General features: G+C 39.2%; 1 protein-coding gene across 2 annotated transcripts in view; it reads left to right on the top strand.

Annotated features, from left to right (window-relative positions):
• KCNH1 (potassium voltage-gated channel subfamily H member 1) overlaps positions 1 to 13,839 on the top strand; it is a 448,557-nt gene that overhangs the window by 204,016 nt on the left and 230,702 nt on the right. For both annotated transcript variants that reach the window (XM_017525585.2, XM_017525584.2), the window contains exon 7: positions 9,955 to 10,384. In XM_017525585.2, the coding sequence (XP_017381074.1) occupies positions 9,955 to 10,384 (430 nt within the window). The remainder of the gene's footprint in view (positions 1 to 9,954; positions 10,385 to 13,839) is intronic.

Raw genomic sequence — 13,839 nt, 5'->3', positions numbered from 1 at the left:
GAGACGGGGTTTCACCATGTTGACCAGGATGGTCTCGATCTCTTGACCTCATGATCCACCCATCTCGGCCTCCCAAAGTGCTGGGATTATAGGCGTGAGGCACCACGCCCAGCCTATGATTTCTTTCAGCAGTGTTTTGCAGTTTTCCTTGTAGAGGTCTTTCACCTTCTCAGTTAGGTATATTCCTAAGTATTTTATTTTATTTTTATTTTTGGAGCTATTGTGAAAGGGATTCAGTTCTTGATTTGATTCTCAGCTTGGTCACTGTTGGTGAATAGAAGAGCTACTCATTTGTATACATTAATTTTGTATCTGGAAACTTTGCTAAATTCTTTTATCAGTTCTAGGAGCTTCTTGGATGAGTTTTTAGGGTTTTCTTTTTTTCTTATTTATTTATTTATTTTTATTTTTGGAGACACAGTCTCTCTTTGTTGCCAGGCTGGAGTGCAGTGGTGCAATTTCGGCTCACCGCAACCTCCAACTCCTAGGTTCAAGTGATTATCCTGCCTCAGCCTCCCAAGCAGCTGGGATTACAGGTGCGTGCCACCATGCCCAGCTAATTTTTGTGTTTTTAGTAGAGACAGGGTTTCACCATGTTGGCCAGGATGGTCTTGATCTTCTGACCTTGTGATCTACCCAGCTCGGCCTCCCAACATGCTTGAATTACAGGTGTGAGCCACTGCACTGAGCCTGTCTTTAGAGTTATCTAGGCATACAACCATATCGTCAGCCAACAGTGACAATTTGAGTCCCTCTTTTTTTATTTGGATGCCTTTGATTTCTCTCTTGTCTGGTTGCTCTGGCCAAGACTTCCAGTACTAAATTCAAGAGAAGTGGCAAGAGTGGGCATCCTTGTCTTGTTCCAGTTCTCAGGGGGAATGCTTTTAACTTTTTCCCATTCTGTATAATGTTGGCTGTGTGTTTGTCATAGATAGCTTTTATTACCCTAAGCTATGTTCCTTCTATGCAGATATTGTTGAGAGTTTTAATCATAAAGGATGCTGATTTTTTTCAAAAGCTTTTCCTGCATCTATTGAGATGATCATGTGATTTTTGTTTTAAATTCTGTTTATATGGTGTATCATATTTATTGACTTACATATGTTAAACCATTTCCACATCCATTATATGAAACCAACTTGATCATGGTGGATTATCTTTTTAATATGCTATTGGATTTGGTTCACTAGTATTTTGTTAAGGATTTTTAAATCTATCTTCATCAGGGATATTGGCCTGTAGTTTTCTTTTTTGGTCATGTTCTTCCCTGATTTTGGTATACTGGCTTCACAGAATGATTTACAGGGGATTCCTTCTTTCGCTATCATTTAGAATAGTGTCAGTAGGTTGGTACCAATTCTTCTCTGAACGTCTGATAGAATTCTGCTGTGAATCCATCTGGCCCTTGACTTTTCTTGTCAAAAATTTTTAAATTACTTTAATCTTGCTGCTTGTTATTGGTCTGTTCAGAGATTCTGTATCTTTCTGGTTAAATCTAGGAGGGTTGTATATTTCCAGGAATTTATCTCCTCTAGGTGTTCTAGTTTACTTGCATAAAGTTGTTCATGGAAGCCTTGAATAATCTTGTGTATTTCTGTGGTATTAGTTGTAGTATCTCCCGTTTCATTTGCAATTGAGTTTATTTGGATCTTCTCTCTTCTTTTTTGGTTAATCTTGCTAATGGTCTATCAATTTTATCTATCTTTTCAAAGAACCATCTTTTCATTTCATTTATTATTATTATTTTTTGTTTCAATTTCATTTAGTTCTCTATTCTTCATTATTTCTTCTGCTGGGTTTGGGTTTGAATTGTTCTTGTTTGTGCAGTTCTTTGAGGTGTGACCATAGATTGTCTATTTGTGTTCTTTCAGACTTTTTGATGTAGATGCTTAAGGCTATGATGTTTCCTCTTAACACTGCCTTTGCTGTATCCCAGAGGTTTCAATAGGTTGTGTCACTATTATCATTCAGTTCAAATAATTTTTAAAATTTCTTTCTGGATTTCATTGTTGGCCTAGTGATCATTCAGGAGCAGTTTATTTAATTTCCATGTGTTTGCATGGTTTTAAGGGTTCCTTCTGGAGTTCATTTCCAATTTTATTGTACTGTGGTCTGAGAGAGTACTTGATATAATTTAGATTGTCTTAAATTTACTGAGACTTGTTTTGTGGCCTATCAAATGGTCTATCTTAGAGAATGTTCCATGTGCTGATGAATAGAATGTATATTCTGCAGTTGTTTGGTAGAATGTTCTGTAAATATCTGTTAAGTTTATTTGTGGTAGGGTATAGTTTAAGTTTCTTTGTTGACTTTCTGTTTTGATGACTTGTCTAGTGTTGTCAGTGGAGTATTAAAGTCCCTCACTATTATTGCATTGCCATCTATCTCATTTCTTAGGTCTAGTAGTAATTGTTTTATAAATTTGGGAGCTTCAGTGTTAGGTGCATATAGATTTAGAATTGTCATATTTTCCTGTGGGACAAGGCCTTTTATCATTATATAATGTTCCCTTTTGTTGAATAGCCACTGCTCCTCACTTTTGGTATCCATTTACATAGAATATCTTTTCCACCCCTTTACCTTAAATTTGTTTGAGTCCCTATGTGTTAGGTGAATCTCCTGAAGACAGCAGAAACTTGGTTGGTGAATTCTTATCCATTCTACCATTCTATATCTTTTAAGTGGAGCCTTTAGGTCATTTACATTTAATGTTAGTATTGAAATTTGAGGTTACTATTCTATTCATTATGTATTTGTTGCCTGAATATCTTTTTTCCCATTCTGTTATATATAAGTCCTGTGAGATTTATGCTTTAAGGAGGTTCTATTTTGGTGTGTTTCAAGGATTTGTTTCAAGATTTAGAGCTCCTTTCAGCAGTCTGTAGTGATGGCTTGGTAGTGGTGAATTCTCTCAGCATTTGTTTGTCTGGAAAAGACTGCGTTTTTCCTTCATTTATAAAGCTTAGTTTTGCTGGATACAAAATTCTTGGCTGATAATTGTTTTGTTTAAGGAGGCTAAAAATAGGACAGCAGTTCATTCTAGCTTATAGAGTTTCTGCTGAAAAATCTGCTGTTAATCTGATAGGTTTTCCTTTATAGGTTACCTGATGCTTTTGCCTCACAGGTCTAGGTGATGATCTTTTTGCAATGATTCCTCTTGGCATTCTTTGTGCTTATTTTATTTGGATGTTTAGATCTCTAGCAAGGCTGGAGAAGTTTTCCTTGATTATTCCCTCAAATATGTTTTCGAAACGTCTAGATTTCTCTTCTTCCTCAGGAACACCAATTATTCTTAGGTTTGGACATTTAACATAGTCCCACATTTCTCAGAGACCTTGTTCATTATTTAAACTTCTTTTTTCTTTGTCTTTGTTGGATTGGGTTAATTTGAAAACCTTGTCTTCAAGCTCTGAAGTTCTTTCTCCTGCTTGTTCAATTCTATCCTGAGACTTTTCAGTTCATTTTGAATTTCTCTAAGTGTGTTTTTGATTTCCAGAAGTTGTGATTGTTTCTTATATATGCTATCTATTTCACTGGAGAATTCTCCTTTCATATCCTGTGTCATGTTTTTGATTTCTTTAAGTTGGACTTCACCTTTCTCTGGTGTGTTTTTTATTAGTTTAATAATTGACCTTCTGAATTCTTTTTCTGGCAATTCAGAGATTTCATCTTGCTATGGATCCATTGCTGGTGAGCTGGTATGATCTTTTGGGGGGTGTTGAAGAAGCTTGTTTTGTTGTATTACCAGATTGTTTTTCTGGTTCCCTCTAATTTGGTTTTACTCTGTCAGAGGGAACTTCTGGGATTCAAGGGCTGCTGTTCAAATTCTTTTGTCCCATGGATTGTTCCCTTGATATAGTGTCCTCCTCCTTCCCCTAGGAATGGGGCTTCCTGAGAGCCAAACTACAGGGATTGTTTTTGCTCTTCTGGGTCTGGCCCCACAGCGAAGCTACTGGGGTCTGGGTTCGTACTGGAGAGTGTCTGCAAAGAGTTCTGTGATGTGACCCATCTTCAGGTCTTGCAGCCATGGATAACAGGACTTGCCCCAGTGGAGGTAGCAGGGGAGTGAAATGGACTCTGTGGGGGTCCCTGTGTGTGTGTGTTGAGATGGAGTTTTGCTCTTGTCTAGGCTGGTGTGCAATATTGCAATCTCAGCTCACTGCAACCTCTACCTCCCAGGTTCAAGTGATTCCCCTGCCTCAGCCTCCTGAGTAGCTGGCATTACAGGTATCCACCACCATGCCTGGCTAATTTTTTGTGTTTTTAGTAGAGATGGGGTTCCACTATGTTGGCTAGGCTAGTCTTGAACTCCTGACCTCAGGTGATCCACCTGCCTTGGCCTCCCAAAGTGCTGGGATTACAGCTGTAAAGTTGAGTTTTTATTGAGTGTCCTGTTTTTGTGTTGGTTGGCCTCTAGCCAGGAGATGGCACTTTCAAGAGTGCATCAGCTGTGGTCCTTTAGGGAGGATGGAAACTTGCCCTAGGGACACCTGGGTAAGTATTCAGGTTTCTCAGGTGGTGGGCATTGCGATAGGGCTTCCAAGAGATTATGACGTTTGTCTTTGGCTACCAGGGTGGGTAGAGAAAGACCACTAGCTGGGGACAGGGATAGGCATGTCTGAGCTCACTGTCTCCTTGTGTGGGGCTTGTTGCAGCTGCTGTGGGGGATGGGAGTGTGGTTCCCAGTCCAGTGGAGTTCTATTACCAGGGGGATGATGGCTGCCTGTGCTGGGTCATACAGGTTGCCAGGGAAATGGGGGAAAGCCAGCAGTCACAGGCCTTATTCTGCTCCCATACAGCCCTCATCCTTCTTCTTCTTCTTCTTTTTTTTTGCAGCCCTCATTCTTAAAGGCTGGTTTCACTCCCACTGTGCACGACCACCACCAAACAGCACCAAGTCTATTTTCAGACAGCCAGTGACCAGGGCTAAGAACTTGCCTGAGGCCAAAGCCTTACCACAGAGAAACAAGCAGACTCACAGGTTTTTGGCATTTCAGGGAGGCTGTAGCAATGATTCATTTCCTTCAAAGCATCTGTGGATTCTCTTGGCTTTCTTGGTATATTCCTGCAGTAGTTCTTGGAATAACAGTTCACAATGTGAGTCTCCACATGCTGCTCTGTCCATCCAAGTGTGAGCTGCAAGCTAGTCCTGACTCCTATCTGCCATCTTAATCCCAGTCAATCCTCACTGAGTTTCTTTAAGAGCATTATTTTGAATTCCTTTTTAGGCATTTTATGGATTTTTGTTTTCTTTTGGGTATTTTACGGAGAATTATTGTGTTCCTTTAGATGTGTCATGTATTCTTGCTTTTTCGTGTTTCTTGTATTTCTACATTGATATCTGTGCATCTGGTAGAATTCTTACTTCTTCCAGTTTTGCGGACTGGCTTTTGTAGGGAAGGACTCTTTTCTGTGTAAGTATGTCCTTTAGCATCAGTTGGGTAGGGCACTGTGGCTTTAATCTGGGTGGGTGCAGGAATGTAGTCTCCACATTTTTTTTTCTATCATCATCAACATCAATGGTATCTGTGACTGCCTCAGTGGACTAGACTACAATTGTTAGTGGAGGCAATGATGTCCTTTTCTGGGGTTAGGGTTGCCTGACAAGCTGGTTCTCAAACTGTGGAAGTGCACATCATGTAGAGTGACTCTACTGGTCATGGAGGCAGCATTGCTGGTGGTGATATGGCCAGGTAGGCCAGCCCCTGGTTCTACAGTGTGCAGAGGCTCTGACAGCCAAGGGGTGAGGTGTGTTTTCTGATGCAAGAAGTCTCATGTTTTTAGTGTCGTAAAATAAAATAAAAAAATATTTGGAGTATTCTTTTCTGTTTATCTCTTCTACTGAACTCAGGCAAGTAAGGAAAAAAATATCAAATTAATAGCCTAAAATGCTTCTAAACAACTGTAATTCCAGCTGCTAATGCAGTAAAAGAGAACTTATACAACAGCCATGTAATAGAGAATCAATGTACACATAAATAACACAATGAAAAAATGCATGGTTTTTATTGTTTCAGAGGCTCTTTATAACAAGAAAGAATTTTATAATAATTCCAACTTCAATTTAGTTTAGCAAATGTTCAAGACCCTTTCTGCAAAGTCATTGTGCTCTAGACCTTGTGTGGGTGTGTTTATTCCCTAGGGCTGCTGTAACATGTTACTACAAACTAGGTGACTTAATACAACAGAAATTTATTCTCTCACAGTTCTGGAGACTAGAAGTCTAAAATCAAGGTGTTGGCAGGGCCATGGAGAGAATCTATTACATGCCTTTCTCTTAGCATCTAGCGGTGCTGGCAATTTTTGGCATTGCTTAACCTGAAGATACATCTCTCCAGTCTGTATCTGTATCACTCCAGTCTCTGTATCTGCATCTGTTACGTACTATTTTCCCTTTGTATTCATCTCTTCTCCTCTTATAAGAACACCAGTAATACTGGATTAAAGATCTACCCTCTTCCAGTATGACCTAATCTTAACTATACCTGAAATTACCCTGTTTCCAAATGAGGTACATTCTGAGGTTCTAGGAAGGACATGGATTTTTATGGGGACATTATTCAACACAATACATGTTGAATACGTGGGGCTTCTAAAACGAATAACAAGTGGCTTCTGCTTTCAGAAAGGTATAGTTCCTGATGTAGTTGGGGAAATAGGCACAGAAAATTAATGCAAGGCAATGTGTTCAAGTGATAATGGATACAGAATACTTATAGACACACAGAGGAGTTGGTGCTTGTTTGGAGTTAGTGGCAAGTATAAAGAATCACTAGTATGCAAAACAGGAATGCTGAGCATTCTGGACTAAAGGACCAGTCTGAGCAGGCACAGTGGTGCAATATTGCCTCTACCATGTGGGATGCTTGCAACACTCACTTTGAGTTTATAGCTAGAGGATAGTATAGGCTTTGAGTAGTAATTGCATGGATTGTGGTGACCACTGAGAAAGGATGGCGAAAGGACGAAGTAAGAGGGAGATAAGAAAGATGACAAGACCCCCACTGGCAGTTTATTTCTATGAATGACTGCTACAGAAGTCTGCTCTTCAAAGGTATTAGGAGTGGGAGTGGTCTAGGAGAGTCTGGATGATCGTTTCTTAAGGGTGCTCTAGAAGACATTGCTGAACTCAGAGCAACTGGTCTAGGTGAATTCTATGCTTCCTATTAGTTCTCCAATTCTGCGATTATTAGGTAGAACTATCTTTTCAGTTAACATGTCTTGTGTCTCTCACTATTATTATGCTTTAGGTGCTGGAGACACAATAGTGAAGAAGAAGAAAAAGACACTGTCATTTCCATCTCTTCTCTATAGCATTAGCACAAAGAGTATGTAGTAGGTTCTCCGTAAATGTTGCTTTGAATTGAATATAAGTAGGAAAAATGACACGGCAGTTTTTCCTTGGGCAATAAGTTCTGCTTCAGAGTAGAACTGTTTGAAAGATGATTTCAGGGACCTCCTTATGAGGAGGTGGAGAGTAGGTGGCTGCTTATGTGGTGTTTGATTTCTGAGTCATCAAAAACACTCCTTTGCCTCTCAAAATATCTCCTCCATGCAGGCTGTGGGTGCTTTTAATTTCACTGTTGGAAGTTGGTTTCCCAAGATTTTCTCCTCTGTTAGAATGTAAACGCCTATGGAGAGATGATATCCATTCACCCTCATTAGTCTTTTGTACCTTAGTATGAGGGATTTTTCTCAGCCCTTTCTCCATATAGGGTTTCTGAGAAAAACACAGGGAGGGAAAAAGAGACCCAGGGGAGAAATATTGGGCATGCCAAGAGTAAGGTTTCTTAAAAACAATTTGGATGAGACTGACCCTGGAGATGTAGTTCCTTGGCCTACAAAAATCTGTTTTTATTCTCATATCTAGCCAGCCATTTGCTGGTGTATGTTGGACAAGAAATGATCATTTCCATTGAACATTTTATGGCTACAAACTTGTCAGGTTTTTTTTTTTTTTTTTTTTTTTTTAAGGGTAATAAATCTCACCTCTTCCATCCTCACTTCAACAAAAATAATTTGTGTGGCAATCTGATGTATGGTCTGTATTGACAAAGCTATGCTACATATGGTTTACATGTTCACATGGCAGAGGGGCTCTGCATTTGTCAGGGAAGGCAAATGTTAGCTACAGTAACATATGTCCCCCAAAATTCCAGTGGCTTATTTCAGAGGTTTCTTTCTCATTTACATCACAATACAATTCAAATTGATTGTTGAGGAAGAGGTGTTTGACATTGTCCTTCAGGGACCTAGGCTCCTTTTATGCTATGGGTCCACCTTCAATACGTGGCTTCACGGTCAGTGCTAGACTCACCTGGAAGATGTGCTAGGGGAGGAGAAGCATGTAGAGAAAGCACACTTATTCTCTGTCATGGCCTGGAAGTGACATATTTCACCTCACATTCAGTTGGCAAGAACTAGTCACCAGGAACAACCCAGATGGTAGAAGCTGCAAAATATAATTTATCTGTGTATCCAGAAAGAGGAAAAGCCTTGGTGGATCTCTGACACAGGTTCATCAAAAAGCATTTGCACATTTTCCTCCTGACTGACATAACTTGACCCTTGGAGTGTTGTTATTAAAGGGACAGTGGACAAGAGAGAATAGCAGTGACCTAGAAACTGTTACTGTTTAAAATAATGAAAAGTAATTCAATCTGCCTGGTGGAGGATATCATCCTTTCTTGGATTTTTGCTATATAAGGGAGGACAAAGTTCTGATTCAAAGAAATGCCTTTTTTTATTTGCTTGTTTATTTGCATTTTAATGGAAATAGAAAAAAGCTAATGTAAATTTCCCTTGCATACATCTTGGAATCACCTTAGAACACCTTAAGTTTGGGGTTTTCAATGATATGCATTCTGCAATATGTTTCAGCTGTCTTTGGAGATAAGAGTATGTTAGTGTATGGAGAAGACTTAGAGATCCTACATCCACCTCCTATTGTCTAGAGAAGGGAACTGAGAGGTAACTGAATTATCCAAATTCACAGCAAGTTAGTGGTTTATGTTGGTCTCAGATCCCCATTTTCCAGGTTTCTATTCCAGTGCTGTTTCCTAGATAACTACTATTTGGAGAATAGACCTGGCCTGGTGTGATCAGTGGATGCCAGCCAGAAGGGAAGAGGCTTGACCAGGCGAAATCAGGAGGTTCTTTCTAGCTCTTAGGTTCCTTGACTGATTGTATTTAAGTAAGTGGTGTCTGATTGTATAATCCCTGGCCTGACAGAAGTGATATGGCCTTCTAAGAATTTATAAAGTTTCGGAGGAATCAGAATCTCAATTCTTTATTCTTCTCAGCTAATTCTTAATTTATTTTTGGCTTTTTAAAAACTATATTTGTTTAAAAATTTATATACATTTTTAAATTATAAAAGTAATATAGAAATTAAATAAATATAACAAAATATATACAAAATATAATATAAAATTACCTGTAATTTCATAACTTGCTAATGCAGCAATAACCATTCTTAATATTTTGGTGTATTTCCCAACCATTTTCAGCACATATATTTGCATGCGTATGCACAATATAATTTGGATGAAATGTTATGCAATATGAAATAAATGTTATGCAACCCTTAAAATTTTTCATATTATGCAATATCTCATTTCCATGAAATGAAATATTATGCAACTTAAATTTTTTTTAAAGTAAGTAATGATATGGAAAGATGCTCACATGTATTTGTTTACTTATGTACAATATAATTCTAATTCTATTTGTTTTTATCTGCTTATTTGCTTTTTAATAGAAGTAGAAAATGCTAATGGGAATCTCCATTCCATATATCAGGGAATAAAATTCTAATTTTACTTCTTTTGAGGGTTGCATAATATTGCATCATGGAAATATAATATGCTTAAAATAATGGCCCAGGTGGGACGGAGGGGACTAGAATAGTATCTTTGGTTCTTTGGCCCTGACGCTGTGTTCCTCTTCTCCCAGGGCATCAGCAGCCTGTTCAGCTCTCTAAAAGTTGTCCGGCTGCTCCGTCTTGGGCGAGTGGCCCGTAAGCTGGACCACTACATTGAATATGGAGCTGCTGTGCTGGTCCTGCTGGTGTGTGTGTTTGGGCTGGCTGCACACTGGATGGCCTGCATTTGGTACAGCATTGGGGACTATGAGATCTTTGACGAGGACACCAAGACAATCCGCAACAACAGCTGGCTGTACCAACTAGCGATGGACATTGGTACCCCTTACCAGTTTAATGGGTCTGGCTCAGGGAAGTGGGAAGGTGGTCCCAGCAAGAATTCTGTCTACATCTCCTCGTTGTATTTCACAATGACCAGCCTCACCAGTGTGGGCTTTGGGAACATTGCCCCATCCACAGACATTGAGAAGATCTTTGCAGTGGCCATCATGATGATTGGCTGTAAGTATCACAGTGCTGGGTGGGGGTGGTAAGGTCTTGCTGTTTGGCCATCTCTTCTGTTAGCTGGAAATAGGGCAGTGCCTACGGTGCCAGCAGGATCAGGGGAATAATAACTTAAAACATGGAGAGATTTTTTTTTTTTAAGATTAGGCTTATAGTTACCCTGATAATTAAAGCAGTATATGCTTATTGCAAAAAAGTTTAGAAAATACAAAAGAGTGCAAAGTAGAAAGTGAAGACTATCCATAATTCTGCCTCTCAGAGATAACTACTATTACTGTTGGTGTCTTCCCCTACAGACTATTTTCTTTGCATATCTGAATACATACAGATTTTTGTAAACTTAAAACCTTGCTGCATACACACTTTGGCAAACTATTCATAGAACAGTGAATTATGGAAGTCTTTTCGTGCTTTTTTTTAATGAAAATTGTATTTTCATTATATTTAAGGTATGCAATGTGATGTTTTGATATAGTGAAATGATTATGACAGTGAAGCAAATTAACATATCCATTCCTTTAAATAGTTAACATTTTTTTTTGATGAATGGGCTTTAAATCTACTCTCAGCAAATTTTCTGTATGCATTACAGTATTATTAACTACAGCCATCATGCTACATGTCAATTCGAACATAGCTCTGGATCAGCATAGCCCAATATAGTATGAGAAAAATAATGTATGAAAAATGAATGTAAAACATCTCATTAATTATATTTTATATTGATTATATATTGAAATGGTAATATTTCTGATATATTGGGTTAAGAAAAATATGCTCAGAATTCATTTAATCTGTTTCATTTTTAAAAGAACCTCCTAGAAAAAATTTAAATTTAATTTTTTGGACAGTGCTGGTCTAGATCAACATTTTTGATGTCTTGCTTGATGGGAAATTTTCCAACTCAAAGAAAAAAAAAGAAAAAATCCACAGACACAGAGGGAAGAAAGGCTCTTGTTCAGTTAAGAAGTAATAGGTTGTTGGAGTAACTTTATTGGATTGAAAGACAACCTTAGTTCTTGAGGAAGATACTTAGATCTGATTGATTTATCCACTGACCATTGTATAACTGTTCTATTGCTGAGTGTAGAAGCAACTTTTGGCTGTAGACAACAATGGATTCCCTTCATTAAAGGGAGTCTTATGTAGGAATAGACCTACCTGGGATGGAAAAAGCAAACAAGTTTAAGTGGATTGGACTCATTGTGAAACTGCCAAGTGCATCCTGTGCGCTCTTAAATGAGAAATTGAGACGTGAGAAGACGGTCCTCTGGTGAAACTTCAGTATAGACAGGTCTGAACACATATGAAGACTCTTGGGTTTTGGTTTCAGTAGACAGAAACTGTTTTGCTTGATATATTCCTTTAGGATGGGGTTGACAAATTGCTTTACTGACCAGGGAAACCTGAGGCTTCAGCTTGCCTTGCTTTGTCCAACTGACCAGAGATTCAGCATCCTGCTTTGTGAGTGGATTTTCTTACCTTAAATTGTCACATTTGCTGCTTGCTGCCTCCTTTTTTGCAATTACTTCATCATGTCTGATGGAGTCCTTTCATAAAAGACCTCTCTGCAGGCAGAGTTTTCCTGAGTATTTAAGGAATGTGTCTAAGGGGGTAATTGATTTGTGGGAAGTGTATGCCTATGGAGCATTGGGTTTGCTCCTTACTTTAAAATGGGTTTTAACAGAGATGATTGTCTGGCCATGGGAAGCAGTGTTAAGGATCTGTGGGTGGCTAATTGCTTTATCTTAATTAGAATTTGAGGTGCTTTCTCCTGTCACAGAAAAGGATTTAAGACCTTTTCTCTTCATTTCCTAGGCAGTGCTTACTTACAGCACTTTTGTGAGCCTTGGGGCACCCAATAAGCAACCAGATGCACTGTGCTTAGGACATGATTTGATTTCCTTCTACTAGAGGGGGGATGAGCCACTTTGTCAATCGAAACACCTCATTATATTCATTACAGAGAATTTGCTAAGAGTGGTCATTTAGAAAATGTGTCCCATTTTATGGACTCCCAAAAGGCTTTCAAATATGAGATTTCCCTGCAACTTCTTACCTGGAAGAAAAGAAAATAGTTCTGGTGGCATGTGATAAGGATAAGCGGTGGGAATTTTTTGTTGTTTTTTGTTTTCCCCAAAATAATTTATCTCTGGAAAGCACAATTTCTTGGGTATAGTTTCCAGGGAAAACCTCAGTTATTACCACCTCTTTTCTCTCTCCACTGTCTCAGAGTCAAGTGATATTGCTCTTTCGTTCTTTCTTTCCTTTCTTTTCTTTTCTTCTCTCTTTCTCCCTTTCTCTCTTTCCCTGCCTCCTCTCTCTTTCTCCCTCCCTCCCACCTCCCTTCCTTCTTCCCTTTCTTTCTTTCTTTCCCTTTCTTTCTCTCTTTCTTCTCTTCCTTTTTCTTTCTTTGACAGTCTCTCACTCTGTTGCCCAGGCTGGAGAACAGTGGCATGATCTTACCTCACTGCAACCTCCGCCTCCCAGGTTCAAGTGATTCTCCTTCCTCAGCCTCCCAAGTAGCTGGGATTACAGGCGTGCACCATGACACCTGGCTAATTTTTTGATTTTTAGTAGAGATGAAGTTTCATCATGTTGGCCAGGCTGGTCTCGATCTCCTGACCTCAGGTGATCCACCCACCTCGGCCTCCCAAAGTGCTGGGATTACAGGCATGAGCTACCGTGCTGACCCATTTCTTTTTTAAGAAAAGTAAATATATATTGGTAGTCGCCTCTGCATTATGCAGCCAAGGATGATGTTTAGTTAAGCAAGTTTATTTAACATCATTTCCTTGAACATTTATTTGCCAGACACCGTGCCAAATACTCTACATGCAATTTCTTCTGCTCATGACGTCAGGATACGTTAGAGATTATTATCTCCAATTTATAAGGAAATGGAGGCTCGCAGAAGTTAACTCTCTTTCCCAAGAACCTGGGACTGGTAAACAGGAGAGACGGGATTCAGATCCAGACCTCTCTCCTGTGGTAGCGTGGTCTAACAACACAGACCCCAACAGCCTCTCCACACTTAGGCATTGAAAATTCACTTTATAAACTTTATTAAGCCAGCAGTTTCTGCAGTGGAAATGCTTTCTTTGCTGTTTGTTGTTGTTGTCATTTTAAGAACAAGATTGTGGTACAGACTCAGGGGCCTGGGTGCTTAGGAAACCAACCATTTTTCAGCAACCTGTCATAGTTACAGCTGTTCCATTTCCATGTGACACACATCTGCCAAATTGTGCTAACAAGAAAGTGACTACACGTGGTCTACTGCGTTGGTAATTATCCTTGTAAGCTTACATTCCAAACAATGTTTGTTCAGGACAACTTCTGATGTCTTATTAGATTTACAGGGTTCTCTTTTTGCCTGTGTGTACACATGTATATGCTTACCTCCTTCCTGTACGGCTCATGGGATTGGACTGACATCAGATTTGGGATCTCTA

This window comes from Cebus imitator, unplaced genomic scaffold (genome assembly GCF_001604975.1).
Source record: "Cebus imitator isolate Cc_AM_T3 unplaced genomic scaffold, Cebus_imitator-1.0 Scaffold38, whole genome shotgun sequence".
Classification (NCBI taxonomy): Eukaryota; Metazoa; Chordata; class Mammalia; order Primates; family Cebidae; genus Cebus; species Cebus imitator.
This window is presented reverse-complemented; position numbering and strand designations above follow the sequence as displayed.